The 27474-nt window shown below is 38.3% G+C and overlaps 1 protein-coding gene across 1 annotated transcript; it reads right to left on the bottom strand.

Annotated features, from left to right (window-relative positions):
* Nucleotides 1-234: 234 nt before the first annotated feature.
* Nucleotides 235-27474, bottom strand: bmpr2a (bone morphogenetic protein receptor, type II a (serine/threonine kinase)). The gene is made up of 15 exons (XM_077199337.1): nucleotides 26495-27474; nucleotides 15564-15716; nucleotides 15128-15304; nucleotides 13900-14052; nucleotides 13528-13698; nucleotides 13220-13327; nucleotides 13025-13116; nucleotides 12134-12361; nucleotides 11244-11358; nucleotides 7987-8147; nucleotides 7715-7862; nucleotides 7495-7631; nucleotides 7224-7393; nucleotides 3383-4581; nucleotides 235-2237 (listed from the first exon to the last, which is right to left on the bottom strand). Exons 1-15 carry the CDS (start codon nucleotides 26568-26570, stop codon nucleotides 1972-1974), a joined length of 3354 nt encoding a protein of 1117 aa, XP_077055452.1. The 5' UTR covers nucleotides 26571-27474; the 3' UTR covers nucleotides 235-1971.

Here is a 27474-nt window from a genome sequence, read left to right as displayed (position 1 = left end):
CATATATAAATCCCTATAGTCTGTTGTTTCTATTAATATTCTACTTTAGTGTAACGGTAGCAAATCAATAAATGCTTTAATAAAAATGCATGATTTAAGGGTCAAGGTTAGAATAACATGTTTTAGTGCGTAGACTAGTGGTGATAGTCTCATATTGCAACTCCAAACGTTCACATCAATTGATAGCAGTTACATCATGTATTTTCATGACACTGTAAATAAACTGAGACTATGCAAATGCAAAGCATAATTTAATTTAAATCTGCAGATAACTACACTTTTACAGTCTGCACCTTCTTATACAAATCACAATTTTCAAAATGTTTCAGCAAGGGGTAATAAAATGATTGATCACGACACTACGATTACAACAATTGTGTTAACAGGTGAATAACATCATACAAACACTCATCCACGCATACATGCACATGTGCATAAACACACCAGGGTCGCAGCTGAAAGTATCTTGTGCTCTTTAAGATGCATTTAAGACATGCAACAGTCATGGTGGGGATAATATGGGACTCTGTTTATACGATTATAATGACAGCGTCCGGTCTATTATCACTGACATGCCAGCGCATTTTGGTAACACAAGAATGTTTGATTTCAGACCAGAGCTGCTTGCTTCATGTCTTTGTGCATAGCATAAAATTCTGCTCTCGTGTGCTGTGCTTTGAAAAATAAGACAGGTTTTTTTTAAACTTGTCTCCTTGTTTATCAAATGACTAGAACAGGTAAGTGCATATGAAGATGCACATCCCCACAAGAATAGATACAAACATGCAACACAAAAAACCTTTCACACGATCAGAGACAAGACACAGGAACAAACACCCAGAGAACTTATCTTATGCACTCATGCACACTCACTCACACATAGAAAAATAAGTAAATAACAAGTAGGTCCAAAGCATCATTAGACATTTTAACAGGATCCAGAACAGTCAGTTTACCAGACCCAGAGCAGCTTTGTCCAGAAAGCGAGAGGTGTGATGCCTGCGGCTGTTCATATCAGATGTTGCCATGCTCTCTCTTTACAATCACACCATTTCTAAACATTGTCTTGTTGCAGTCTTGAGTGTGCGAAGCTGAGAGATACATAGTGCCACCACGGTGAAATGTGTTGAATTGCTTTTTTATAATGTGTTGACTCAGAAGGGAATAGGTTATGCATGCACAACAACAGCGCTTACAGGTATCAGACGCCATGACCACAGTCACACGGGAACATCAGTAATATCGTCTGATAAATCTCAAAGCTGCAGGAAACCGGGCATGGTAAAGTAGTAGAGACTGTAAACATTTGTCAGGTCTGCATGGGCAAAAATTAAAGCTTTATCACCTTTCATGCAAAATTCTTAAAATATTTTAAAAATATATAACTTAATGTTAATGAGTAGCCCTATAATCTTAAAAAAGGGTACCCACAGATTCTAACTAATGAATTTATCACTCTTTTTATATTTTTAATAGTTTTATAGAGTTTACACTCACAAAGAGAGGGATGAGCATAATTAATATTGACTATATAAATTTCTATACTAAGATTTTGCTTCCCTTTTTTCCAGGTCTGGTAATCAGAATTTTGAACATTCCCTGATATTTCCAGGTTTTTCTTGACCTTGGGAGTGTGACGATTAAGTACACATTTACACTGGTTTAATATTAGGGACCATTTTGAATGGTCAAAATAATTATGATTTATAACTTGTAGCAAAAAAGTGCAACTAAAAAGTGACTTAATTAACCCAAAAACATACACACATTAAACAAAAAGATGGCTGCATAGCTCTTTTCAATGTAAAGCCACTAAGACTCTTACTGTGCTTACAATTGGGGTTAAATTTAAGACATGTATATATGGTCCAGTCCACATCTGTCTCAACAGCCTTCAGACTGTTTAGAGCAGTAGAGTTGAATGTTTGTATGATTTTAACCTGTTTTTCAAGATCAAAGTGAGGACAAAGTTCAAAAGTCACAGTCACTGGGATCTGAGAAGCGAGATCCTCCTCGACTACCTAAATACACAGCCGAGGCTGATTTAGGTCTGCTGGTACCAGCCTGATTCTGCCCGGGCCCTCCATGACATTTGTTGTTGTTAACTTCAGCATCCATTGTATCAGTGGTGATAACCCAGCTGGCAGGACGCCACTTCTTCAGAGCGTAAGGTGTCTTCACCCGCTTCTTGATTTTATCTCCTGATCCCTCTGTCAGGTCGCCGGCAGACTTGCCTCCTGTGGGCGAACCAAGAAATTACAACATTGTTTAGGGGTCAATTGTGTAGATGTGCATGATAACGTGTCATTTTAAATAGTAACATTATAATCTTTGGCTAGTGAACTAAACATTTGCAACAAGTAAAATGTATGTAAACATACACATCAAGCCTGTGCGGAAGGTATTTTTGAATCCGAATGAGAAAATAGGTGTTTACGTGAAAATAGCCCAATCAACAGGAAGCCAGCCAGCCAGCCCACCCAACCCAACATAAATTAACAATAATTATAAATATTATTATTAAATGTAATTTAAGATTTTAGGCCTGCCCCATTATATGAGAACTGAACTGAGCTGGACGATGATATCACGGTTTTCTCCAGAGCGGCTATATATATAAATTAATAACGTTTTTACAACGAAAATGAACCATCACTGAACTTAAGCTGGACTGTGACGCTATTTTCTTCTAGAAACAAACTTTGTTGCATTATTTTCCTGTTATCTCTGTAAAGCTGCTTTGAAACAATATGTATTATAAAAGGCTCTATATAAATAAAGGTGACTTGACTATTTTACTTTATGCACTGTTACAGGACGATTGACAGATTTGGGGACAGAGCTCTCCAACAGACAAAAGAAAGGTTTGGAAGACTGTAGAAATGATCACAGGAAAAACAAGCTATATCTTACAGGCCAATTATATGTACTTCTAAATTATGAAATGAAGAGTATTAACACATGCAGCTATTCCACAATTCCATGGATTCCATGTGATGCTCAGTGCAGAGCCAAATGACATCCAGCTCCCCTCTCTGGACGTAATGGGTTGAGATTCACCTAATTTTAGGTTTATGGATCAGGTTAGGGTGTGGCTGGAGCTTCGAGCTCCACCCATTATGTTCAGAGAGGTGTAGCTGGACGTCAAGCTTCAGCCATTAGCTCTGTAGAGAGAATCCTCCAGTGGATTCTGTGTTGCATGTATTCTGTGTCTTGTATACAGTGATAAATGAATTTAAACCATCATCATCAGCAAGTCTAAAATTTTTATATTTGATCAAATTTTGAACCCCCATACCCCTTGAAAAAACTCATTGATACTGCAAAAAACAAAAAGGAGAGTTTCATTAAAAGTGGTTGAGTTTGCAGCACGAATACTCACCCAGTAATGGCAGTGTGGTGATGGACAGATCCAGTGAGTTGGGTCTCTCGGGTCTGCGCACACGGTTCTGTCTGAGAAGGGCCTCTCCGTGTGTCTGAGCTTGGGTTTGGGCCTGTGGAGGAACCACAGTTGGGGCAGGACAAGGGCCAGGCAAAGCAACAGGCTCCACGGTAGAAGCCAATGGAGCGTCCCCTGTTGGACCATCACTCTCACTGTTATCTCCTCCTTCTCCATCCTCAGTCTCTCCATCACCCTCTCCTTCGCCGTTGTTGTTATTGCTGTTATTGTTGTTTGCATTGTCAGGGTGCGCGTCTCTTCTGAGAAGAGGCTCCTGCTCATCAGGGCTAGTGTTCAAGAGGCTGAAGGTCAAGTCCTCTGAACTCATGGCGCCCTTCCAATGGAGATCGGCAGCGTTGCCTGGGTATCCTGCTGGCTCAGGTGCTGCTCCGGTCGCATATTTGTTCACTGCTGTCACAGCATCATTGTTGGGAACGGTAATTGCCCTGACTTCATGTGCTGTGCTCACCACACTGGCTTTAGCCACACCCATCTCAACTTTTTTCAGATTTGACTTTCCGAGTTTTCCAAACTTCATCCGTAGTGATGAAGATGACGAGGTGGGTGTTTTCCCACAAGGCTTGGCATGGAGACTTAGGCTACTGGGTCTCTTAGGGACATTCTGCTGCTTAGGTAAGATGGTTATAGGGGTGTCAGCAGCTCTACTGGAAGCCTGTGACCCCGAAACCTCAGACGCCATCTTCGCGAGGGGGTAGAACGGGGTGTGCGAGGTCATTGTTTCTGGAGAGCAGAACTGTTTCTGCGAATGTTCCATTAGGCTCTCATCTGAGCTCTCCCTCAAGTTCCTTTGGACTTCACTTGGGTCCAGTTTTAGTGTCTCCAGGTCTTCCCGGGTCAGCTTACCACAGAGGGGACCACTGTTGCCCACTGGTGGAGGCTGAGTGGCATTGCATGACTCTAAAACAGGAGTGGGGGAGGAGCTTTCTGTGCCAGACTGACGTGATTGGGCCTGCTGCCACTCATAGTTGATGCAGTTCCTGTTTTTTTCTGCAGGGTTAGACCCTCCCACTGAGGTGTCATTGTGGACGGGTTTATCAGCACCCTCATAGTTTTCAGAATTTGTGGATGAGTGTTCAAGGAAAGAACCCACCTTAGGTGTCTGCCTTCCAGTAGAGATATTCCTAGAAAATTTAAGTAGTGTTGGTTGAATCACATGAGATAAAGACATTGTGTTACATAGACTTATGCACATTTCAAATGCTAACAAATGACCATGATTTATGACAGTTTGTGTTAAACAATTATTAATAACTAATTATAATTCATTGTTACTGATTTTGAATTAACTGTGGTTGAATTAAAACTACTGAAATTAAGAAATGATTATATACTGAGTTTCTTTAGTTATGCAGTGATTACTGGTCATTGATTTCTTGTGGTTGTACAGTGCATTAACAAGGTTGTTCAATCAGTGATTATTGACTATCTGCAGTTGTACAGTGAGTGGTAAGTTATTATTGGGTTTCAGTTATTTCCGGTTACACAGTGAGTCATCCAGTGATTATTGGTTATTGATTACCTGAGGCTATAGTTTGTGGCCAGTGATTATTGGTTATTGATGACCTGAGCAATACAGTGAGTAATCAATGATTACTGGTTATTGATTACCTGTGGTTGTACAGTAAATGTCAGTGATTACTGGTTATTGATTACTTCTGATTATGCAGTGAGTGGTCAGTTATTATTGGCTATTGATTGCCTGTGGTTGTACTCTGATTATTGGTTATTGATTACCTGTGGTTGTACAGTAAATGTCAGTGATTACTGGTTATTGCAGGGGTCTCCAACCTTTTTTCATTTGAGAGCTACTTTTTAAAAAATATAGTGGCCGAGAGCTACTCATGTAGGCTAATACAATACTTAAATCTCTTAAATAATGTCTCATAACTCTCATATTAACAACTATCTAAACTGTTTTAGACCTAAAAGAGTTTTTGTAGGCCTATATATGTCACCCTTAAATGTCAGAGAAAAGAACAGAATCAGAGAATAATTTTTTTTAAGAAAATTGTACTTTGCATATTATACTATAAAAACACATAATTATAGTTGATTTTATAGTGCATCTTAACTAGAGATGAAATGGCCTGAAAATTTCATTTCATGATTATAGTGACCAAAATGATCAGTTATCACAGAATCGTGTTCAAAAAGTACTAATACTACACAATAAAATCCATTCACCAAGGTTTATGTCGAAAACCAGCAAATAACAAATATAATTAGAATTCATTTGCACTTTTTGTTTACATAAACAAAATAACAACATTAAAAATAATGGTCAGATTTTAAAGGAGTGTCTTGCGACATGTTATCTACTAACATGTAGCCTACAAGTTCAAATAAAGTTTTGACAAAAAAAGATTTATAAAAAGCTCGCATATTTCATTCTTTAAATCATTTTTATAAAAAGAATGAGTCAAAAAAGATAAATTACTGACGTTCGCAATGCACATTAGCTTATCTTTCATTATTAATAGTAAAATTCGGTCCGATTTTCCCGTGGCGTCTGTCATTGCTATGCAACCATGCACTGCGCTCTCCACAATGACAAAGAAGTTTTAGTAGCTAATGGATTTTTCATCTTGCTGCGCATGGAAAAATGAGTGCGTCGCTTCAATTATGAGCTTCCTACATTTGAAATAACGAACTTGAGCGCGCAAAAGATGCGATATGTGAACGCCCCCTTGGTGAGCTACCTTCAATCAGGCCACGAGCTACTGGTAGCTCGCAAGCGACGTGTTGGAGACCCCTGGGTTATTGATTACTTTTGCAATGATGCAATGAGTGGTCAGTTATTATTGGTTATTGATTATCTGTGGTTGTACAGTGAATGGTCGGTGATTGCGTTTTTTTAAATTACCTACGGTTGTAAAGTGAGTAACAGTGATTATAGGTTCCCTTTCAGTCAGTCACATTCAACGTTACGTCAGAACGGTAACTGACGAATTGGGATCTCGCCAGGGAGCCTAATCATCTTTAGAGTATAAACTAAATGAGCGAATGGACATTGTGCGATCGCACTCTAGCATTTCACTTCGGAGCCGAGACAGTGTGTTCCTGCAAAGAAGCTACAATCTCTATTCGACTGTGCTCCGGTGAAGCTCCAGTGTTGGTGTGACGGCGCTACAGCGGTGATTGCGATCTTCAATGAGATACTACTGTTCATACAGCAAAAGAGCATTGTTGCAGCACACTGCAGGCTGCACTAAATCCCTACATTTCAGCACTTAAAGATCACTTCCTAAAAGAGTTAACACGGGTGAAAAGTCACGGAGGACGAGGAGCAGGTCTTGGTTCCCAGAACTCATGCTTTTCGCGACAGCCCTTCCCTGGTGCATCCCTCTGAGGAAGGACCTGCTTTCTCAAAGACGGGGCACCCTCTGGCACCCGTGTCCAGCCCTCTGGAACCTCCACGTGTGGTTGTGACGGGACGCAGAGGTTTTAGGTGATCTACCCCAGGCGGTGGTAGACACCATCACTTCAGCACTCTACAAGGCATGTCTACGCTTTGAAGTAGAACTTATTCATTGAATGCTGCAGGGCGAAGCGAGCGATGCAAATCTTGCACGCAAATGTCCATTGGCTCGTTTAGTTTTTCACTCGAAGATGATTGGGCTCCCTGGCAAGATCCAAATTCGTCAGTTACCCTTCTTGCGTAACGTCTCCATTATCTCCTTCGGGGAACGGGGGTTACATACGCAACCTAGACGTTACTCAGTCATTACCTTTGGTTTTATTGTAATTATTGGTTATTGATTACCTGTGGTTATACAGTGCAGTGCTGGGGTTGAGAGGAGGACTAACTGATTTTTCTCGATCCCAGATAAGGAGAAGTTCAGTGAGTCTCTCCTCTGCACACTGAGCTGTAAGTCGAGCTTCAGCATCCTGATCCCAGCAGTCTTCCAATGTCTCTTTCAGAGAGTGCACCGTCTGCACATAAACACACACACATACATCAGCCTCAACAAATCTATTTTAGTTCCCTATTTTTTAATAAGCTGTACATGTGAGTTCACATCCTAATTTCTCACCAGACTATTCTCTTTCCAGGCCTCTGGGAATTTGGGTCTTTCTTTTTCTCTCGACACGAGTGCCTGCATGTCCTCTATGGTAGGGTGATTGCCCACTTCTGCCTGAAAAGCCATCTGAAATGCTGGCACTGTCTCGCCTGGTGGTAGAAAAGATTTTTATTGAGTACAAACAGCAGTTGTGACATGGAGAGATCTGCACACGTGTACATGCGAGTGGTACCTGGGAAGAGGTCAGTACAACACATAAAGGTCTCCCAGTAAAGCAGACCCAGGGCATAAACATCCACTTGTTTCAGTGCCGACTCACAATCTCTCAGATTCACTGCCCCTTCTAGCACTTCTGGGGCCATGTATCGCACTGTACCAACCTATTCAGTCAGAAAGGGGTATAACATATGATTAGTCTGAGGTATTATTGTCCAAATCACTGGTCAGGTTTAGACTATGCTGGGTTGGATTAGACTGGACAAGTTTGAATTGCTGTTTGCTAACCTCACTGATGGCACTGTTGTCCTCTTCTCCATGCCCAGGAGGTCTCTTTCCCGTCAGAACCATGGAAAGTCCAAAATCACTGATAACACATGAACCATCTGTCTTCACCAGTACATTCCTACTGTTCAGATCCCGGTGAGACACGGCCGGTTTATACAAGTCTAACCATGGGAAAAAGAGAGGGAGGGCAGAGAGTGATGGAAGGGGATGAGAGAGGAGAGAAGGAGAGAAAATAGCTTGATAGTGAATCAAAATATCAGAATTACCACTAGAGAGCACTAGAACCCACTTGTGTCTCCAGAAATAACGGTATGTAACAGGGATTTTACTATTGCAAGTTGTCTAGTTAGTGCTTAAAACACCTTAATGTAATGCACAGCCTCGAGTGGCTTATGTTCATTTGCTCACTTTTATAATAGCAATATGATAAAAGGCAATGAATTATAATAATTCAGTAATATAATATAATAATATATATATAATTATACAATAACTGAACATAATTAAATAAATTGACATTTTTATTTTTTATTAAAAATGAATTAACTAATTTTAAATATATTTTTATCAGTAAATAGTTACATTTATTGATAATAATAATAACCTTGATCAGTTTGTCTGCCAGTTAAAGGAACACGCGGATTTTTTGGACTTTAGCTTATTCACCGTATCCCCCAGAGTTATATAAGTCCACACATACCTTTTTCATCTCCGTGCGTGCTGTAACTCTGTTTGACGCACCCCCCGCTAGCCTAGCTTAGCACAAAGACTGGATGTAAATGGCTACAGCTAGCATACTAATCCCAATAAATGACAAAATAACGCAAACATTTTCCTATTTACATGTTGTTTTTTGTATAGTCACAGAGTGAACAAATAACAAGGTCATATGAGACAGCCATCTTTTAACCGTATAAATATTGGGAACTATATTCTCAGAAGGCGAAGCACTGCTACTTGGGCGGAGTGATCACCGCAGCACCTGAAACGCGCCGTGGTGAGGAGCAGAGAGTTCGTTCAGAGTTGGAGTAATAGAATCAGCAATTACTAGATAGTAAAAGCATAGTTTATAATCATGGGTGTTTGCTGTATTCTAAAGAGCTGCGACAATAAACAGGAGAGACCAGGTAATACCATGATGTTTCATAGAATTCCAACCAAAAACTAATCAATGGCTACTTGCTCTGGATATTGATCCAAACACACCTGAGGAGATCATCAACAAGGACCATCGTGTTTGCTCAGTACATTTCAATGAGGACGACTATCTTGAAAAAATGGAATTTGCCACACGGACCATGAAACGTGTGCTGAAGGATACGGCCATCCCATCGATAGCACAGACAGGACAAAGTAGATCACCTGCGGCTGCGGTAAGTGTTCCGTTATGTTTTTAGATGACTTGTGTCACTCTTGTCTATCAGCTACCAAAGTTTGTAATTTTTTGTGATGATCAATGTTAACGGCAACTAGCTAGTTAGTCACGGTGGTTTTGTTGACGGAAGAAACAACGGCGCGTCTCAGGTGCTGCGGTTATCACTCCGCCCAAGTAACAGTGCTTCGCCTTCTGAGAATATAGTTCCCAATATTTATACGGTTGTAAGATGGCTGTCTCATATGACCTTGTGATTTGTACACTCTGTGACTATAAAAATCACAACATGTAAATAGGAAAATGTTTGCGTTATGTTGTCACTTATTGGGAGCAGTATGCTAGCTGTAGCCATTTACATCCAGTCTTTGTGCTAAGCTAGGCTAGCGGTGGGTGTGTCAAATAGAGTTACAGCACGCACGGAGATGAAAAAGGTATCTGTGGACTTATCTAACTCTGGGGGATACGGCGAATAAGCCAAAGTCCAAAAAAGTCGGCGTGTTCCTTTAATATTTTTCATTAACCTTTACACTGTCACTGGTAGTGGTCACTATTGTGTGAAATGAAAATTGGTTTGAACACTTATTGGTTTGACCAAACAGATTTTTAGAGCCGATCTACTTTGTTATATAATAATGCTGTATATGAAAGGACAAACGAGTGTGCATTTGTATGAGGAAGGTTCGTTTTTGTGAGTTGAAAAGGATGTGTCAGTATATATTAGAATGACTGTGTCCACTGGGATGAAGATGAAGACATATCATCACTTTCTCTCTTTCTTTAGTCTCCCTTTCTGTCGCCTTTCATTAACATGCCATTTTTCTGACACTAAATAAAATCGGAACACTTTTAGAGCCTTTCACACTGAAACAAAGACAAAGAAAACTAAAAAAAGCATTGAGAATTACGCCCCTGCCTTCCTGCTTTCTCATACTGAGTCTATAAATAAATTGCACACACCCACTATCACATCCATACTGTGACTCCATTTAACACTCAAAATTAAAATCGAAAATGTATTTTAAGTAGCTAATACCTTTTTGCCATTTTGACAGCCCCCGAGAGTCCCCGTTCACAAACACTACTGCTCAAAACTGTAGGGCCAGTATGATTTTTTTATGTTTTTGAAAAAGGTCCCTTATGCTCACACAGGCTGCATTTATTTAATACAGTAAAAATGTTAATATTGTGAGATATTATTACAATTTTAAAATAACAATTTTCTATTTTAAGATATTTTAAAATCAAAGCACTCCCCTCGCTCCCCCAATTCATTACGTGCTAAGACCTATACTGTACAGTATGTATCAGTAGTTAAAGAATGCAAAAAGGTCTGCCCTCTAAAAATGTTTTATTAAGTTCAGCTGTCTGCCTTCGTCAACTGTCAAATATATTTTAAAATGTTATTTATTCCTGTGATGGCTAAGCTGAATTTTCAGCATCCTTACTCAAGTCTTCAGTGTCACTTGATCCTTCAGAAATCATTCTAATACTGATTTGGTGCGTAAGAAACATTTCCTATTATTATCAATGTTGAAAAAAGCTGCTTAATGTTAACATTTTTTCAGGATTTCTTTTTATGAATAGAAAAAAGGACAGCATTTATTTGAAACAGAAATATTTTGTAACATTATAAATGTCTTTACTGTCACTTTTGATCAATTTAATGTGCCTTGATGAAGTATTAATTTCTTTCTTTAAAAAAAATCTTACTGACACCAAACTTTTGAGCAGTGGTGTACATCCTCATTTCATGAAACCTGGCCAGTGCATACGCCAACATTTTGCTTTTGCATTCCACCGAGGAAAGAAAACCATTCGGGTTGGAAAAACGACTTGAGATTGAATGATGACAAAATGTTTCATTTGTTATTCTGTGTCTCACCCCCTTTCTGTATCTCTGTGTGCAGGTACGCCAACCCTCTGGTGACCGACAGAGCCAAACGACAGCAGCTCAGCCAGTCCACAGTCCGCCCGCTCAGATACATGCACAGTGAGCCCTGAGAAAGACAGAGGGAGTACTCTATTCAGAGGAAATCATCTGCAATGTACAGGGAGGAACACACAGGGAAAACATGGGGGGGTGGGGAAGAGGAGGGAGAAGCGAGGGATGATGAGATTAAAGCGCAGAGTAAGGATAAACAGAGCCGATGTATCTCAAAGTTACAGGAGTAGCACAATTAATGCCCTCCTGCCATACCTCAGGACTACCTCAGGGATGCCTCCTGTCGCTATGGCAACCTGGCTTGAGGCTTGAGGCTGAAAGCCCACGGTTATGAATAATTGAATACTTAGAAGCTCAGTCAATAATCTCTCTCTTCCTCCATAATATCGAGTAAGAGTTTTGTGGGTGTGAATAAGCAACGAGAGAGGTTAAATGAGGATATTCTGCTGAATTGTAACCTTTTTTTGTTCCATAATTGCAAAAAAGATAGAGAGAGAGAAAAAAAGGATGCAGAGAAAAACATGAGGAGGAGGGTGAGAAAGTTTTAGTGATATCCGAAGATATCATTTTTACACTCGTGGGATGCTGTTACCACAAGATCAAACATGACATCAGATCCCTCAGGTCTCTAAATATAACCACAACATAAATGCGTATGCTTGCACTTTTGGAGCTGTGATGTAGAGAAGAAGGAATGTGAGAGAAAAAATAAGAACAGGCTAAATGGTTGACAGGAAAAGAATAAGACATCTGGAATTAGACTGGAGTTTTTGCTTTTGGCACATTCTAGGTAGCTGGTTTGGGTTTCTCAGTGTTCTTGCGATACTCACATGAGGGTAAAACTCCAGCAAGAGGAGAAACTCTGTCCTGCCTTCTGTGCCGACACGTTCCTTGCTCTCTAAGAAGTGTGCAATGTTCTCGTGATCCAGGAGATTGCGGTAAATCAAACGCTCGTTAGTAAACTGCTGGCGGTTAGAGGAGATGAAAACTTTCACAGCCACAGATCGGTCGTCCAGTGAACCGCGATACACGGTTCCATAACGGCCCCGGCCAATCAGCTGTGAAGAGCAGAAAGTTGAAAATAAGTGAGAAAAGTATGAGTAAAAAGATAATTATTTATATATTTTTTGCTGTGGACAGCCATTCGTAAGGTGAAGTCTTGTACCATCCTTTAATCACCTACAAAAAAAACTGCCACAAAGACATCCCCTGAGCAGAGTTAGAACAGCATTTATTTGAAATAGAAATATTTTGTGACATTATAAATGTCTTTACTGTCAATTTTCATCAATATATTTTATCTGACAAAGTTTTGCCTAAATTTCGCACTTGGATTGTTATTTACTGTTGCCACATTGTTTCTATTAAATTTTTAGAATACAACAGGATAGGTCTCCTGGGTAAAAGGTCATTTTTTTATTTTATTTTTTTATTTAAATAATAAAAATATTATTTTTATATTTCATAAATATTAGAGTAATACAGTACAAATACACCAATGCCTACAAATAATACTGATCCCCGAAGTCAAATTCAAATGGCCCATTATATTTACATGATTTCTCTTCAAACGATTTCACGATTTATTTTTACATAATTTATGTTGCTTCAACAATTTTCAATAAAAAAAACATTTTTCATTAAAAAAAAATTATACACTATTTTGTTTGCTTAAACAAGGGGACGGCAAAAAGAATCAAGCTGTGATTGGTGTCTTCTACCTCCAGCAGAACAAGGTTGTCCAAATCAAGAGAAGGAGGGGAAAGCGCTGTCTCCAGAATATCCAAGGTATGCATAGAGTGTTTACCACATCCTGGAATACACACAGGCATATAAATCCACACGCACATAGGCCATTTCATCGTCGGGATTGAATCATACATTTAATGCATCATAGCATCACTACGGTAACGCACCTCTTAGCATCCGGTAGCCAAAAAAAAGAAAAATGACGAGGACGGCAACCATGGACACAGTTGCTAAAGCGACAACGATGGCTTCCTCTCTGTAGAGTCGGTGCGAGTCTTGAAGGATTCAAAGAGAATATATTATTCAATAGACAGAAAGTGAATTAGATATTAACAAAATGGCAATACGTTTATAATTTGTCAAATGTTCTTTAACCCGTGTCTTTCAATAGTATCTACTGTACATCTCTCGCTCGAACTCATTTGTTTCCATATTCTGAACACTATCTATAAGTCTATGAGCCACACACACTCACGTAGAGGCTGTGGGGTGGTCGGGGAAGGAGGTGGGAAGTCCTCTGTGAAGTTTAGGTTGCACATGTCTTTGCTGCAGCAGCAGAATCGAGACGTTCCATTCTGGGCCATTGGCGGAGTGTTGGTCACCACACAGCGGTCATGGCACTCCTGATGGTCATTTGGCCAACAACCTGTATTAAAAGGAGGAAATAAAGGTGAGACTGACTGTAAAGTTCTCTCTGTGTGTGTGTGTGTGTGTGTGTGTGTGTGTGTGTGTGTGTGTGTGTGTGTGTGTGTGTGTGTGTGTGTGTGTGCGTGCGTGCGTGCGTGCGTGCGTGCGTGCGTGCGTGCGTGCGTGCGTGCGTGCGTGTGTGTGGAATGTATTTATATACCTTGCTTCACTAGTTGGATTTCATTATTTTTTTTCCACCAGAGTCCAAAGCAGTGATCTCCGTGATTACAGCGAATGGTGGCGTTCTCAATCCGCTCGGCCAGAGCCTGTGTCTGTTCTGCATAGGCGCACTGCCTCTGCTCGCTCTGTGCAGCTAAAAGGACAGTTAAAAACACAAAGACAGAGAGAGCATTATTACATAAAGGGATTAGAAAATACAATGTCAGATACAATGTTAGTATATTCAAATAATGACAAAATATATATATAATTGTTTATGAAATGTTTAGTTCTAGTCCTTGATTCTAATTGGTCAATAGCTGTGTTTTATTCATGATAAAACACAGCTATGACCGCTTCACGCAATGGTTCTATGTATCACTACACGACACCCTCAGCAACCTCTCCTAGCAATCTGATTAGCTATCATTCATTTTATTTAATATAATGTATGTATATATATATATATATATAATGAACCTGCAGTCCTTCACACTGAAAATTATTAAACATGTAGGCTAGTATAAAATCTCTTTTTAAGCATTTATTAAAGTACTAAAGCAGAGATATTGACCAATATTTTGTTATCTGATCTTTAATATTCTACCGAAAAATGGCACAATATAATAGGTAATAATAATAATATAATAATAAAAACATTCATGATACATATTATGTTTTATTACTGGATATGGATATTTTTGTTTATTGTGCATAAATAAAACAATAACAAAAATCTCGTTCTAAATAAAATTGATTATTTGACATGTAAAAAAATATCTGTTTCCTACTGCATAATAGAATCTCAAGAATATATATTACAAATAAAATTGTTTCCTTTTTCATACAAAAGACTACTAAAAACAAATACGGTTCCTGTCTGCTTCCATTATCCGTTTTTTAATATATTTTTTGCCATTACCATGTCTACATACGGTATATGAAGACCTGCCTTCTTACATGATGGGCTCTGTCTTCCTGGGTCTGAAGGGGGCAGAATTTCATGTTAACAAGTGTTCTGTACTATCTAGCCAATAGCGGAGAAGAAAAAACACGGTAGGCATGTGACTGGTGTTCTTCTATGTCAACCATCAGTTGTTTTGAGAATGCAATATCCCAGCCAGAAAGGCTTTGTGAGAACGAAACTTCCCAAAGCATCTTACAGACACTAGGTTGTGCAGGTGATATTCTGAACACTATCTATAAGTCTATGAGCCACACACACTCACGTAGAGGCTGTGGGGTGGTCGGGGAAGGAGGTGGGAGGTCCTCTGTGAAGTTTAGGTTGCACATGTCTTTGCTGCAGCAGCAGAATCGAGACGTTCCATTCTGGGCCATTGGCGGAGTGTTGGTCACCACACAGCGGTCATGGCACTCCTGATGGTCACCGACATTTGAGAAACAACCTGTATTAAAAGGAGGAAATAAAGGTGAGACTGACTGTAAAGTTCTCTCTGTGTGTGTGTGTGTGTGTGTGTGTGTGTGTGTGTGTGTGTGTGTGTGTGTGTGTGTGTGTGTGTGTGTGTGTGTGTGTGTGTGTGTGTGTGTGTGTGTGTGTGTGTGTGTGTGTGTGTGTGCGCGTGTGTGCGTGCGTGCGTGTGTGTGTGCGTGCGTGCGTGCGTGCGTGCGTGCGTGCGTGCGTGTGTGTGGAATGTATTTATATACCTTGCTTCACTAGTTGGATTTCATTATTTTTTTTCCACCAGAGTCCAAAGCAGTGATCTCCGTGATTACAGCGAATGGTGGCGTTCTCAATCCGCTCGGCCAGAGCCTGTGTCTGTTCTGCATAGGCGCACTGCCTCTGCTCGCTCTGTGCAGCTAAAAGGACAGTTAAAAACACAAAGACAGAGAGAGCATTATTACATAAAGGGATTAGAAAATATACGGTTATATGAAGACCTGCCTTCTTACATGATGGGCTCTGTCTTCCTGGGTCTGAAGGGGGCAGAATTTCATGTTAACAAGTGTTCTTTACTATCTAGCCAATAGCAGAGAAGAAAAAACACGGTAGGCATGTGACTGGTGTTCTTCTATGTCAACCATCAGTTGTTTTGAGAATGCAATATCTCAGCCAGACAGGCTTTGTGAGAACGAAACATCCCAAAGCATCTTACAGACACTAGGTTGTGCAGGTGATGTTTTTCAGAATGCATAATAATAGTTTTTTCTTAAGGGTTGCAGATTGAAGAAGCTATCAGTGAGGAATGCAGATAACGCTCATCTCGGAAAGGAGCTCATCTTTGGGAGATAACGTCCAAGGTCAAACCATAGCTATGATGTCCACAGAGACATGCCTCTTTCTCTCCTCCCACTCTCTCCTCTGCTCGTGGTCTGCTTGTGGAGGAGGATGTGAACGTTCTCTGATAGCAACACAACTGAGCAGTTACCCAGAGGGCTCTATTCTATCAAACACGAACGCTAACCCTGAGAGTGCATGCAAAGACAAACACGTCACAGCTCATCTGATTTATGCCAACAGATGCATACTCGGCTAAAGCTGCACGATTAATCGTTAAAAAATCGAGATCTCTATTCAAACTGCCACGTGAGTCTTTGAATCGTTCATTCCAAACGATTTTTTTTAAATAATTCATTTAGATTAATTAAACATTTTAAAAAGACTGCAGCAATTAACATTTTGTCAGAGCCTCTAGTAAATTAATTGTTATTTATTTTGTTTAGTTGTCTGTTCAGAATCGTGGGAGAATCGGGATCTCTGTTTGAAACCACTCTCAAATCTAAGTCTCAATTAATTTAAGTCAGGCATATACAAAGATATATTTTTCACATTTTATTAATATATGTCCACACACTACATACACTTACACACACACACACACACACACACACACACACACACACACACACACACACACACACACACACACACACACACACACACACACACACACAAACAAACAAACATGGGCAGTTGACATAACATGTAATTATACTGTTTAAAAAAAAAGAAAGGCCATATCTATGGTTGTTTTATATAATAATATATATATATATATATATATATATATATATATATATATATATATATATTATAATATTATATTAAAATTTGTAATATTACTGTTTACATTTTTGGCAATTCAAATGCATTGGAATCATGAACTGTTAAATACATATCAAAATTATGTGAGAAATACAACAAATTCCCAATATGTAAGTGAGATCTCTATTTTTCAAAATCAATGGTAATACATAAAAAACAACAATGCTGGAAAATCTTTAAAGTTTTTTGACTGATTTTATATATATTTTCACACGTGTCATTATTTTTATTAAATCTTACCCCAAATGGTTTCCACAAAAATATGAAGCAGCATAACTGTTTCCAAACATTGATAATAATGAGAAATGTTTCTTGAGCTGCGAATCAGCATATTAGAATGATTTCTGAAGGATCATGTGACACTGGAGTAATGGAAATCAGCTTTGCCATCATAAGAATAAATTACATTTTAAAATCTACTCATGCAAATAATTACATTTTGCAGCGAAAAGTGGAAGAGTAAACGAGCGCTGCGGCACGGCAAACAGACGAATAAAATATACATTTTGCTCAAATATTTGTTGTTGAACATTAAATGTGCCATATGTAGAATTTTAAACCTACAAGTGTATTTTTATAATAGCAGTAACTGTAAAGTGACTATTAATGGGGTAATCAAATGTAGGCTAATATAAGCTCAGATGAGTGAATGTGTTCCTCTTACCAATTTACATTTAGTCTGTGCTTTTGTTTATATTTAGTTTAATTTCAAATGTAGTGATTTTAACTTCTGCTTTAAAAAGCATTCTTGTCATATTTAGATTGTAATGGTGTTGTTACAATGTTAGAATGTAATGTGATTTGTAACCCTTTTTTAGCACATAATATATAACATGGTTACATTCACTATATTTGTTTTCATATCGTTCAATATGAACATTGTTTGTAGGACAACACTAGGCAGGATGAAAAAGTAGGAAATACAGACATATATATCATATTTACCCATTCGGCCACATTATTCTTTGAGGCTGAAAGCTAAATTCAATTTCCAGCACAGAATCAGCCAATGGTGGTTTCTGAGACTGGCTGACACATCAACCTAATGAGCAGTCAGCCAATGGGAGACTCTGACACAGGATGACATATCAGGATAATAATGTGGTCTATTCATCGCTCTCTGTATTCAAGTGACAAGCACATTAGGGAGGAAGAGAGTGTGTGTGTGTGTGTGTGTGTGTGTGTGTGTGTGTGTGTGTGTGTGTGTGTGTGTGTGTGTGTGTGTGTGTGTGTGTGTGTGTGTGTGTGTGTGTGTGTGTGTGTGTGTGTGTGTGTGTGTGTGTGTGTGCGTGTCTGTGTGTGGTGTTCTGGTAAATAATATGTTGTGAGGACCAAATGTGCCAACAAAGATAGTTATACCAATTATTTTTGACTTTGTGGGACCTTTTTTGGTCCCCATGAGGAAAAGAGCTTATCATACAGAAGGATGTTTTTTGAAAATGTAAAAATGCATAGAGTTTTCTGTGATGAGCATGTTTAGGGTTAGGGGATAAGCAGTTTGTACAGTACACCAACGTGTGTATGTGTGTGTGTCCAAGATGACCGTTTCTGACAGGGTGAGTAGAAAAAAACTAAATTGCTTTAAAATTAAGAAAAAGTAAGAGATGGAATAATAAATAATAATGAAAAATATATATATATTACACCTTCAAATTGTTCATTGTCACATTAAATTGAATATGGGAACCACTTCTGTACCGTAGCCTTGCTCCATGCCAGCATTTTACTGCCTCCTAATCAGAAAGCTCCAATATAATATTAAATTATAACTTGGGCAACCTGATACCACTGCAATCCAGTTTATGAAGCACTTCGACAGCAAACAAAATCCAACTCAGTGATGTGGATAATTCATGACTCTCCACTTCTAAACAGCACTACAAAGCACAGCAATGTGCTCACGACCTACATACTGATTCACATCTAACGCTTCTAGCCAAAAACCCTCCCTTTCCTTTCCTCCAATCTGTCCATCCAGCCATACTTTCACCCAGCTGCTCTACTTATCAATTTGTGTAAACTAAAATATTCACAAAATAAGAAATAGGCCTATTTGTGAGCAAGTGTGTGAGGCACCATAAAAGTAGTCCTTACAACTCCTGTTCTGAATTCCAAAAGGGTAAAACTTTATTTTGCAGTGTCACGTTATAATTACTATAGTAAATAGTAAAAGTAAATTATGCATAATTACAAGCTAACCCTAACCCCACCAAGCATATGATGTTAATCAATATTACACAGAAATGATTTTTGTGATTACGCAGGGACACCTTAAGATAAAATGTAACCTCTAAAAAAATACTTAGTTATGGATGCACAATATATGACAGTATTGGATATATAGGGATAGTTCACCCAAAAATAAAATTTCTGTCATTAATTAATCACCCTCATGTCGTTCCAAACCTGTAAGACTTTCGTTCATCTTCGGAAAACACAAATGAAGATCTTTATGATGAAATCTGAGAGCTTTCTGTCCTTCCATAAACAACTACTACTTTAACCCTTCAAAAAGTTTATAAAGAGATCGCAAAACTAATCCATATGAATTGAGCAGTTTAGTCAAAATTTTCAGAAGAGACACGATCGCTTTATATAATGAACAGATTGAATGTAGTCTTTTATTCACATATACACATTGATCAGCTAACATAAACAGAAGCTCAACTGAACCTGCTTGACACACGAGAACAAATCTCTTGCTGAAGCTCAAACGTTCTGCGTCACACACGAGAATGAACCTCATTGGTTCTTGCTGAAGCTCAAACGTGAGGCGTAACACACGAGAATGAACCTCATTGGTTCTTGCTGATGCTCAAACGTGAGGCGTCACACACGAGAATGAACCTCATTGGTTCTTGCTGATGCTCAAACGTGAGGCGTCACACACAAGAATGAACCTCATTGGTTCTTGCTGATGCTCAAACGTGAGGCGTCACACACGAGAATGAACCTCATTGGTTCTTGCTGAAGCTCAAACGTGAGGCGTAACACACGAGAATGAACCTCATTGGTTCTTGCTGATGCTCAAACGTGAGGCGTCACACACGAGAATGAACCTCATTGGTTCTTGCTGATGCTCAAACGTGAGGCGTCACACACGAGAATGAACCTCATTGGTTCTCGCATTTCATGCTTGAGCTTCTGTTTACAACAACTGTTGTGTGAGTTAATGAATGTTTATATGTGAATAAAAGCCTATAAACCAGTCATGTCTCTTTTTTTGGACTAAAAATTTTGGTCCAAAAAACTCAACATTTTGGACTAAACCGTTCAATTCATATGGATTCGTTTTACGATCTCTGTGTGAACTTTTTAAATCATTAAAGTGGTAGTTGCGTAGCTGTCAGTGGAGGGACAGAAATCTCTGAGATTTCATCAAAAAGATCTTAATTTGTGTTCCGAAGATGTCTTACGGCTTTGGAAAGTCATGAGGGTGAGTAATTAATTACATAATTTTCATTTTTGGGTGAAATTTAACTGTGCATACTTATTTCACCCTATTTAAGCTCATTGTAAAAAAGTGCCTGTGACGGTATTTTTGTAAAATGACATCATGTTGCTCCTTGCACAATTCGCAGTTATTTCAAAGTGAAATGTCCCGTGAGTGGCACTAAAAGCATGTTAAATTTTCCTATTTTCCCACGCACATATTTGGATGTGCGTGAACTTTTCAGTGCAAACGGAAGGCATTTCAGTTTAAAAGGAAGTAATTTCAGTGCAAAAGGAAGTCATTTGTGCGTTCACGGAACAATATTCCCCCCTGTGGGAGGAAAAAAACAATCCGTGGCGACGGATTTCTTAAACTGTTCCCTCGGTTTAACAAATCGTGCCCACGATGATTCAACCTGGCAACCTGTTTATGAGGGATGCTTTGCATTGTGTTTAAACTTAATTTTTTAAAATGGATAATTTCTTGAATTTTCTATAAAACGACATTTAGGCTTGTACCTTTAAAGTCCATTTTTTGGGAGGAAAAAGCTCAGTATAATAGAATAAGCAAAAAAAGACTTTACATATAAAAAATAAATATAACACAAGGTTAGGTTTTATTATATAAAAATAAAACATTCATAAATTATTTTATGATTAACATATTACTGTCTTCAGTGAACTCATTTATAGTTATAATTATAAACACAAATAATAGCCTAATAATTATCATTATTATTATTAGTAGCCTACATTTAGGCTACGAAGCCGCTTTTATCAAAAAAAGGAACAAAGCAATTCGTCAAATGTCAGTCATAATACAGGTTAGACAGTAATAATACAGGGCTAAGATTATCATAAATAAACACAAGATTTTGACGCATAGGCCTATCCAAGAGTGTGTGCGGAGTGTGGAGCGCGCACGGAGGCGCGGGCGCGACACTTGCATTTCTCTATCAACAGTGGAAACAACTTAAAATAGGCTACTCTATAATTTTCGGTCATACAGAAAAGAATAATACATCATTCGCAACTACTTTTATTTGTGCAAAAACGAATGGACGCATACGGACCCAAGACTATCAAACTTTTTCTACAAATACATTATTTGAAATATTTAAGGTCCGTGTACTTTTGCGTCCACTCGTTTTTCTTGTTTTAACCCGTAATTGAAAAACGAAAAATGAACAGTTGTTAGGCTATTTTTAAAACGCAAAGTTGAGCACCAAAATTTTAATATGAACTGTAGGCCCTACACCAAATGCTGCGCAAAAAAAAAAAAATATTGACGTATTTTCAGATTTTTGTTTAGGACTTTTTTCCCCTTTATTAAATATTTGAAATATTCACAAGTTAATATTATATAATAATATAATATTTTCTTGTTATTGTGAGTTGTCACAAATAAAATTGTGTATTTTTATACATTTATGTTTACACATAAAAAATATTGTGAGTACAGTTTGTAAACTGAAGGGACGGAGTGCACAACCGTCGCCACGGATTGTTTTGGTTTTTCCCACAGATGGAGTTTTTTTCTCCCTCCATAATACGCGGTATAAATTATATATTTACCATATTCATATTCATCATTTATATTGTCCATTTATGCTACATAATAAAAAGAATACACTAGCCTACAAAATCGAATCAAGGTAAGACATAAGTGAACATTTGAACCTTTATATGCCTATGTATGCCTATGTTTTCTTTTCTTTTCATTACATTATTTAAGTAAGTTAACACCCAATACTTGAACAGTTTAAAGTGTAATCTGGTAATTCATGAAGCGACTTCTGAATTGGGACGCAGCAAACCAGCTCTGGCCATGATCTTGGCTAATAAAGCCGAAAATACATGACTGAAACATCCTCACCATGTCAGTAAAATATAAAACAAAAAAATGACAATAGCCAATTCTGGATCCATAGCTGTTTATTCAATTATAACAAATGAATGATCAGGATGGCAGCTGTACTCTCGCACCGTTGCTTGGCGCCAGGAGCGGTAATCGGGAACACCTGGTTGCGCAATTAGGAAATCCTACGAAGGCTACATGGTGCGTCCTTCGAAGGATGAGTAGGCTGCATCCTTCGAAGTCCGCGGCCTTCGGAGGATGCAGCCTTCACATTGGGACACAGCTCATGATTGCAAATGCGGTAAATAGACAGGTTACGCACAAATTACTTCCTTTTACTTTTGCAAGTTATTCACAAGTATATATGCATTCATTACTAACATAATATGTATTGGTATGGATTTCATATTAGTGCGCGCGTGTATTTCATATGTATTTTGAACATCCAATAGTAGGCTATACACGTATATGCGAGTAGCCTACTTTATAGGTGTATATGCACGCAAGTTATGTATGTATTGATAAGCGAAATTTGATTTAAATCCTACATGGCGCCTCATATACAATTGCACAAAAATAAGTCTTTATTAGTCAATAATCTGTGACTGTATCATCATTTGTGTGAAAAGGAAATCGCTGGTGTTTTACTGCGAGTGAATTGTAGATAGGCTATGTTTAGCAGTTTTGCAAAAATGTAGATATAGACACACATTTGTCCAAAGAGCCAATGTTGATTTTTACATGTAAATGCCTACGTTTACAACATTTAACATTTTGAAACAATTGATTTTAGTTTTTAATTTATTTAGACAAAATAGTATAAAATGTAATATCTGCCATTTCTTGATTATCATAGGCATATCATGAAAATAATTGACATCAATATTGTACAGAATTCTAATTTTTAATCCAGTTTTTTTATCAGTAAATCAGTATTACTAGTTTGTTCCTCACACAAAGTTATGGTATGGCTTCAGAAAACTTGGAATATCGTGCACAAGTCGTATGAACTACATTTATGATTTGTTTTAGAGAGCGCTACGAGTCCACTTTAAATTTAAATTTTCACGAAAGAAATAAAATCTGTTTAATACGGAGCCCCTGAGGGGACCTGTGCAAAAAAAAAAAAAAAAAAGACTAAAGTCTATTGCTTGGTGAGCTCAAAGTGAGCTTCTATCATAACAGTATTGCAAATCTCATAGACATCACTGCCACATGGTATGGACGATAGAAATGAGCATTCTGTCTTGCACAGCTGTAGGTCTCCTGTGTCCACCGGCGACAGAGTAATGACACTGACTCAAATTGTACGCAAACCGGAAATTGTAATGAAATTGTAATGCGATAGTTTCTCGTGCGCACGCGATAGTCTTTATTTGTTTATTTTTGCAAAGGTCCCTTTAGGGCCTCCGTAGTTTAACATCCAGACAGGCTGATAATCTGTTTGACTGATCATCCACTTCCCCGTGCAAAACATATATTCTTCCAAAGATTTCCGTTTCACGAAAGAAATAAAATCCCATTAATTTTTTTTAATGTGAATGCTCCAAATGAACTTGGCAATATTTTGCATTCAAAAAGCAAAGGGTTCCATGACCATCACTTTATTTTGAGATCTGAGTCCACCTTCAAGGCCAGGAACAGAATTAAACTGGGAACCAGGTTCAATTTTATGTCAACTTAACATCCAGTCGATTTGACTGATCATCCACTTTCCTGTGCAAAACTGGAAATCAATCTCTTTCACAGAAAAGGAAAATCATATGAAATTGGAATGAGATGGGAATGAGTAAATGATGACAAATGGTTAATTTTGGAGTGAAATATTCTTTTAAACCCTGGTATGTAAACAAAGCATTTTCAGAGATAAGCCACCCTTATCAACATACGACAGAGAGTACAGAACAAATCAGAACTACACAACTGAAAGGACATTGTCTCAATGCTTCACAACTAACAGAATCAAATACACAACCTCCTCTATGGCAACATGACATTTACTGTCCAGCTGGGGTTACTGTTATACCAAACTACACAAAAACCCAGACAATCCCACACAATGGAATGCAATGACTATTTCAGGAAGCGCATAAAATTACTCACACACAAAGTAAGAATTATAGGGGAGGAAACTGCGCACACAGACAAACACACACAGGTTTGGTGGAAAAATGTTGAAAGTTTCAAAATAAAACGGGACTAAACCGCAGATGCAAAGTGGAAAGGGTGAAACTTTGTTTCATTGGGGTTGCATGAATTTTGACTATGAATCCCTATGTCCTATATTGTGCATTCTAAAATATGCGAAGCACTCGTATTGTTCATCATCGGGCAATTTTAGAGCAGTGGTTCTCAATCTTTATGACTCCAAGATCCCCCACTGTCCACAACAATATTCAAAGCCCATGTGACTTTATATTCATTATAAAAATACAGATGGAATTCATATTTTATCAAATTACATTACACTTTTCCAGGTTTAGAAACCACACTTTTGAAATTAGGCTTCCTTCCTTATATCTCCAACGTTTTCAAGTCAGTGGTTCTTCGAGGAAAAAGAACAGTTGTTGAGTCTCTGATTTATATAAATAAGAAATATCAGAATTTTCCTTCATTTTTTGTTGCATACTTGATTTTTCTGTATATTTGTTATAAATGGCAAAAAATAAAGTTTTACAAAAATAATATCTTGATTTAGATTTTTTTTATGCTTGTTTTGTCTTATTTTAAATCATTTTACTTTAGGCCCCTCTGGTTGAGAAACCGTTCAGAAGATTCTCAGTTCATTTGCGGTGTTCACATACACACAAGCTCAAGACCGCTTGAAGTACAAACTAGGTGTAAAAACACCCATGACAGACCAATATACGTATATAATATAATATTTGAATGTGTTGCTAGCATAATTTACTCAACTAGTCATATAACAAAAAAAGTGAAATTATTATTACGGTTATAATATTCATAACAGTGTTATTTTAGTATTATTTATACTATTATATTATTCATTAGCCTGTATGTTCAGTTTTCATTTTAATTTAATTTTCAATAGTCAATTTGTTATGTGCTTTTTTATTACTTTTATTTTTTACTATTTTGATTTCCTTTAGTAGTATTTCAGCTGTAGTGGTTGAGGCATCTAAGCTTATGTTTTTCATCTAACGTTAATAGCCCTGAAATGTTCTGACCATCCGTCCAGGGTGGCCCGAGGCGCTGGGATAGACTCCAGCATCCCTGTGAACCTGAAGCAGAGGATAAAGCGGTTTGGAGAATTAATGGATGGATCTAATATTTATATTTGATTGTATTTCAGCTTTATTACAACTACCATTTGTTAATAGTTTTAGTGTCTGATTCATAATGCTTATGGTTTCATTTAGGTGTCTAATAATCATTTAGTTGTCATTGTGTGTAAATAAAATAATACTTTAAAAATTGTTCTACACATTGGTTGTAAAAACATTATCCAACTCCGACTTAAAATGATTTAAACAATCACAAGTTCTACTTTAATAGCACCATAGTAGCAACAAATCTGAGGCTGGCTCAGATCTGCAGTGGACGTGAGCAAGCTTATAGCGTTCTGTACTCTGATATTTGGCTCTGGTTCCATCTTCGATGGTCAGACTGCAGGGTTTAGCTGTGGAGGAGGCCAATCTGCAAGCCATAATGTGTCCTTATAACCAAACCGCAAGATGAGAAATTAAGTTTTATTGTTGTCTTAACGGCTAATCAGTGTTTAGCCTTTATTCTCCCCTCATGAACCATGAGCAGGGTCAGCTCTAATCTTATCTGTGTGATGCTGCTCAGTAGCTCCACTGCAGCTCAGGGGCTGATGCCAGAGAGACCACACACACAAACACGCATATACATAAAGATAAAAATAATATTTAAATGGACACAAACGCACACAGATAGAGAGGCACATTTATACAGTAGGTATGCACATCCATACACACAATGGTACATAAAGTGTTGTTCTACTGACTCGTTTTGTTACTTATCCACAAACACACTCAAGAAATGAAGAGTTCCTGATGGATGTGGGTGGCAGTGAATTTACCACAAAAGTGGCAGGACACACACACACACACACACACACACACACACACACACACACACACACACACAGTGTACAATTAATTACGCCTTCACTTTGACAGGATATGGAGAGATATGGGAAACTAGGGTGTGGAACTGCAATTTTACTGTAATTCTATGATATTTTCTATTGCTACTTACCAGCCACAGGACCCAGAAGAACCACCATTGCGATCAGTCCAACGTCAAGAATTGTTACTCGGCCTTCAACTGCCATGTTTTTCTTTTCTCCTCCTCTTCAAATACAATAGTATTCTGATTTATTCTGTTACCCGTATAGCTGTCACGGCTTCAGAGTGTAGTCAGGCAATAATATTTGATATTTTGAGAGTCCACCATCACACATTTTCTTTTTTCAATACAGCATCAAAAGTAAGTTGTTCATCATTTTAAAAAAGCATAACACAGCATAAAAACTTAAAGTTCTTGCGTTAAACCTTCACTGCTTTTTCCCCCCTTCAGCAGGAAGCATCAAATCCGATGACTGCGAAATCTTACTACTGAGAGTCCTTGTAACAAACCAAATTAACACATCACATCAAACTTTGTTTTCCCTTTGTTCCAAAGCACGCGCCCCATACATCTGCCTAATCAGAGTTTAGCGCAGTTATATGGGACATCCCAAGACCGCAAGTCTCCTCGATGGTAACACAGTTTCTGGACAGGAAAACATCCGTTTCGTGATTGGCGACTATTAAAATGTCCATTCGCCGTCATATTCCTTGCCTGCGTTATCTTTTGATCTTCGTTTCAGGATTTTCTCTGTTTCCATGATCCATTGAGCTGGTAAAACTGTCCGTTTAGCGTTTTTCGTCCGTAATCCAAACAAGGGGAACGGCAACAGTAGACGGGCAGGAAGACACAGCAGACCAGACAGCGACTGGAAACGCCTCGTCTTCAGATTGTCTCCGGGATCCGATTGTTCGATGTGTGGTGTGGGGTGTGTGTGGGGGGGGGGGGGGGGGGGGGGGGGGTGAAGCGCCCTCATGCGGCAGACTGATAGAATGACACCATAGGAAGACTGATGACAAACATCAAGGCTGATAATAAATACACACTGCCATTAAAGCAGAACTGTAATTTAAGTTATTTAAAATAAAAAAAATACCCACACAACCAAT

The sequence above is a fragment of the Siphateles boraxobius genome, unplaced genomic scaffold (genome assembly GCF_051911475.1).
Source record: "Siphateles boraxobius isolate OS27281-9 unplaced genomic scaffold, OSU_SipBor_1 41, whole genome shotgun sequence".
NCBI classification, from domain to species: domain Eukaryota; kingdom Metazoa; phylum Chordata; class Actinopteri; order Cypriniformes; family Leuciscidae; genus Siphateles; species Siphateles boraxobius.
Note: the sequence above shows the minus strand (reverse complement) of the source record. Positions and strands in the feature narration are given on the sequence as shown.

Bases quoted from the DNA above. Each gene is read 5' to 3' on its own strand.
- bmpr2a (XM_077199337.1), bottom strand. From the start codon at position 26,570: ATGGCAGTTGAAGGCCGAGTAACAATTCTTGACGTTGGACTGATCGCA. The intron at 14,053-15,127 runs GTGAGTGTGTGT...CTGTCCTTTTAG, and splicing joins GACCACCCCACAGCCTCTAC to CTGCACAGAGCGAGCAGAGG. The intron at 7,632-7,714 runs GTACCACTCGCA...TTCTACCACCAG, and splicing joins TTGTACTGACCTCTTCCCAG to GCGAGACAGTGCCAGCATTT.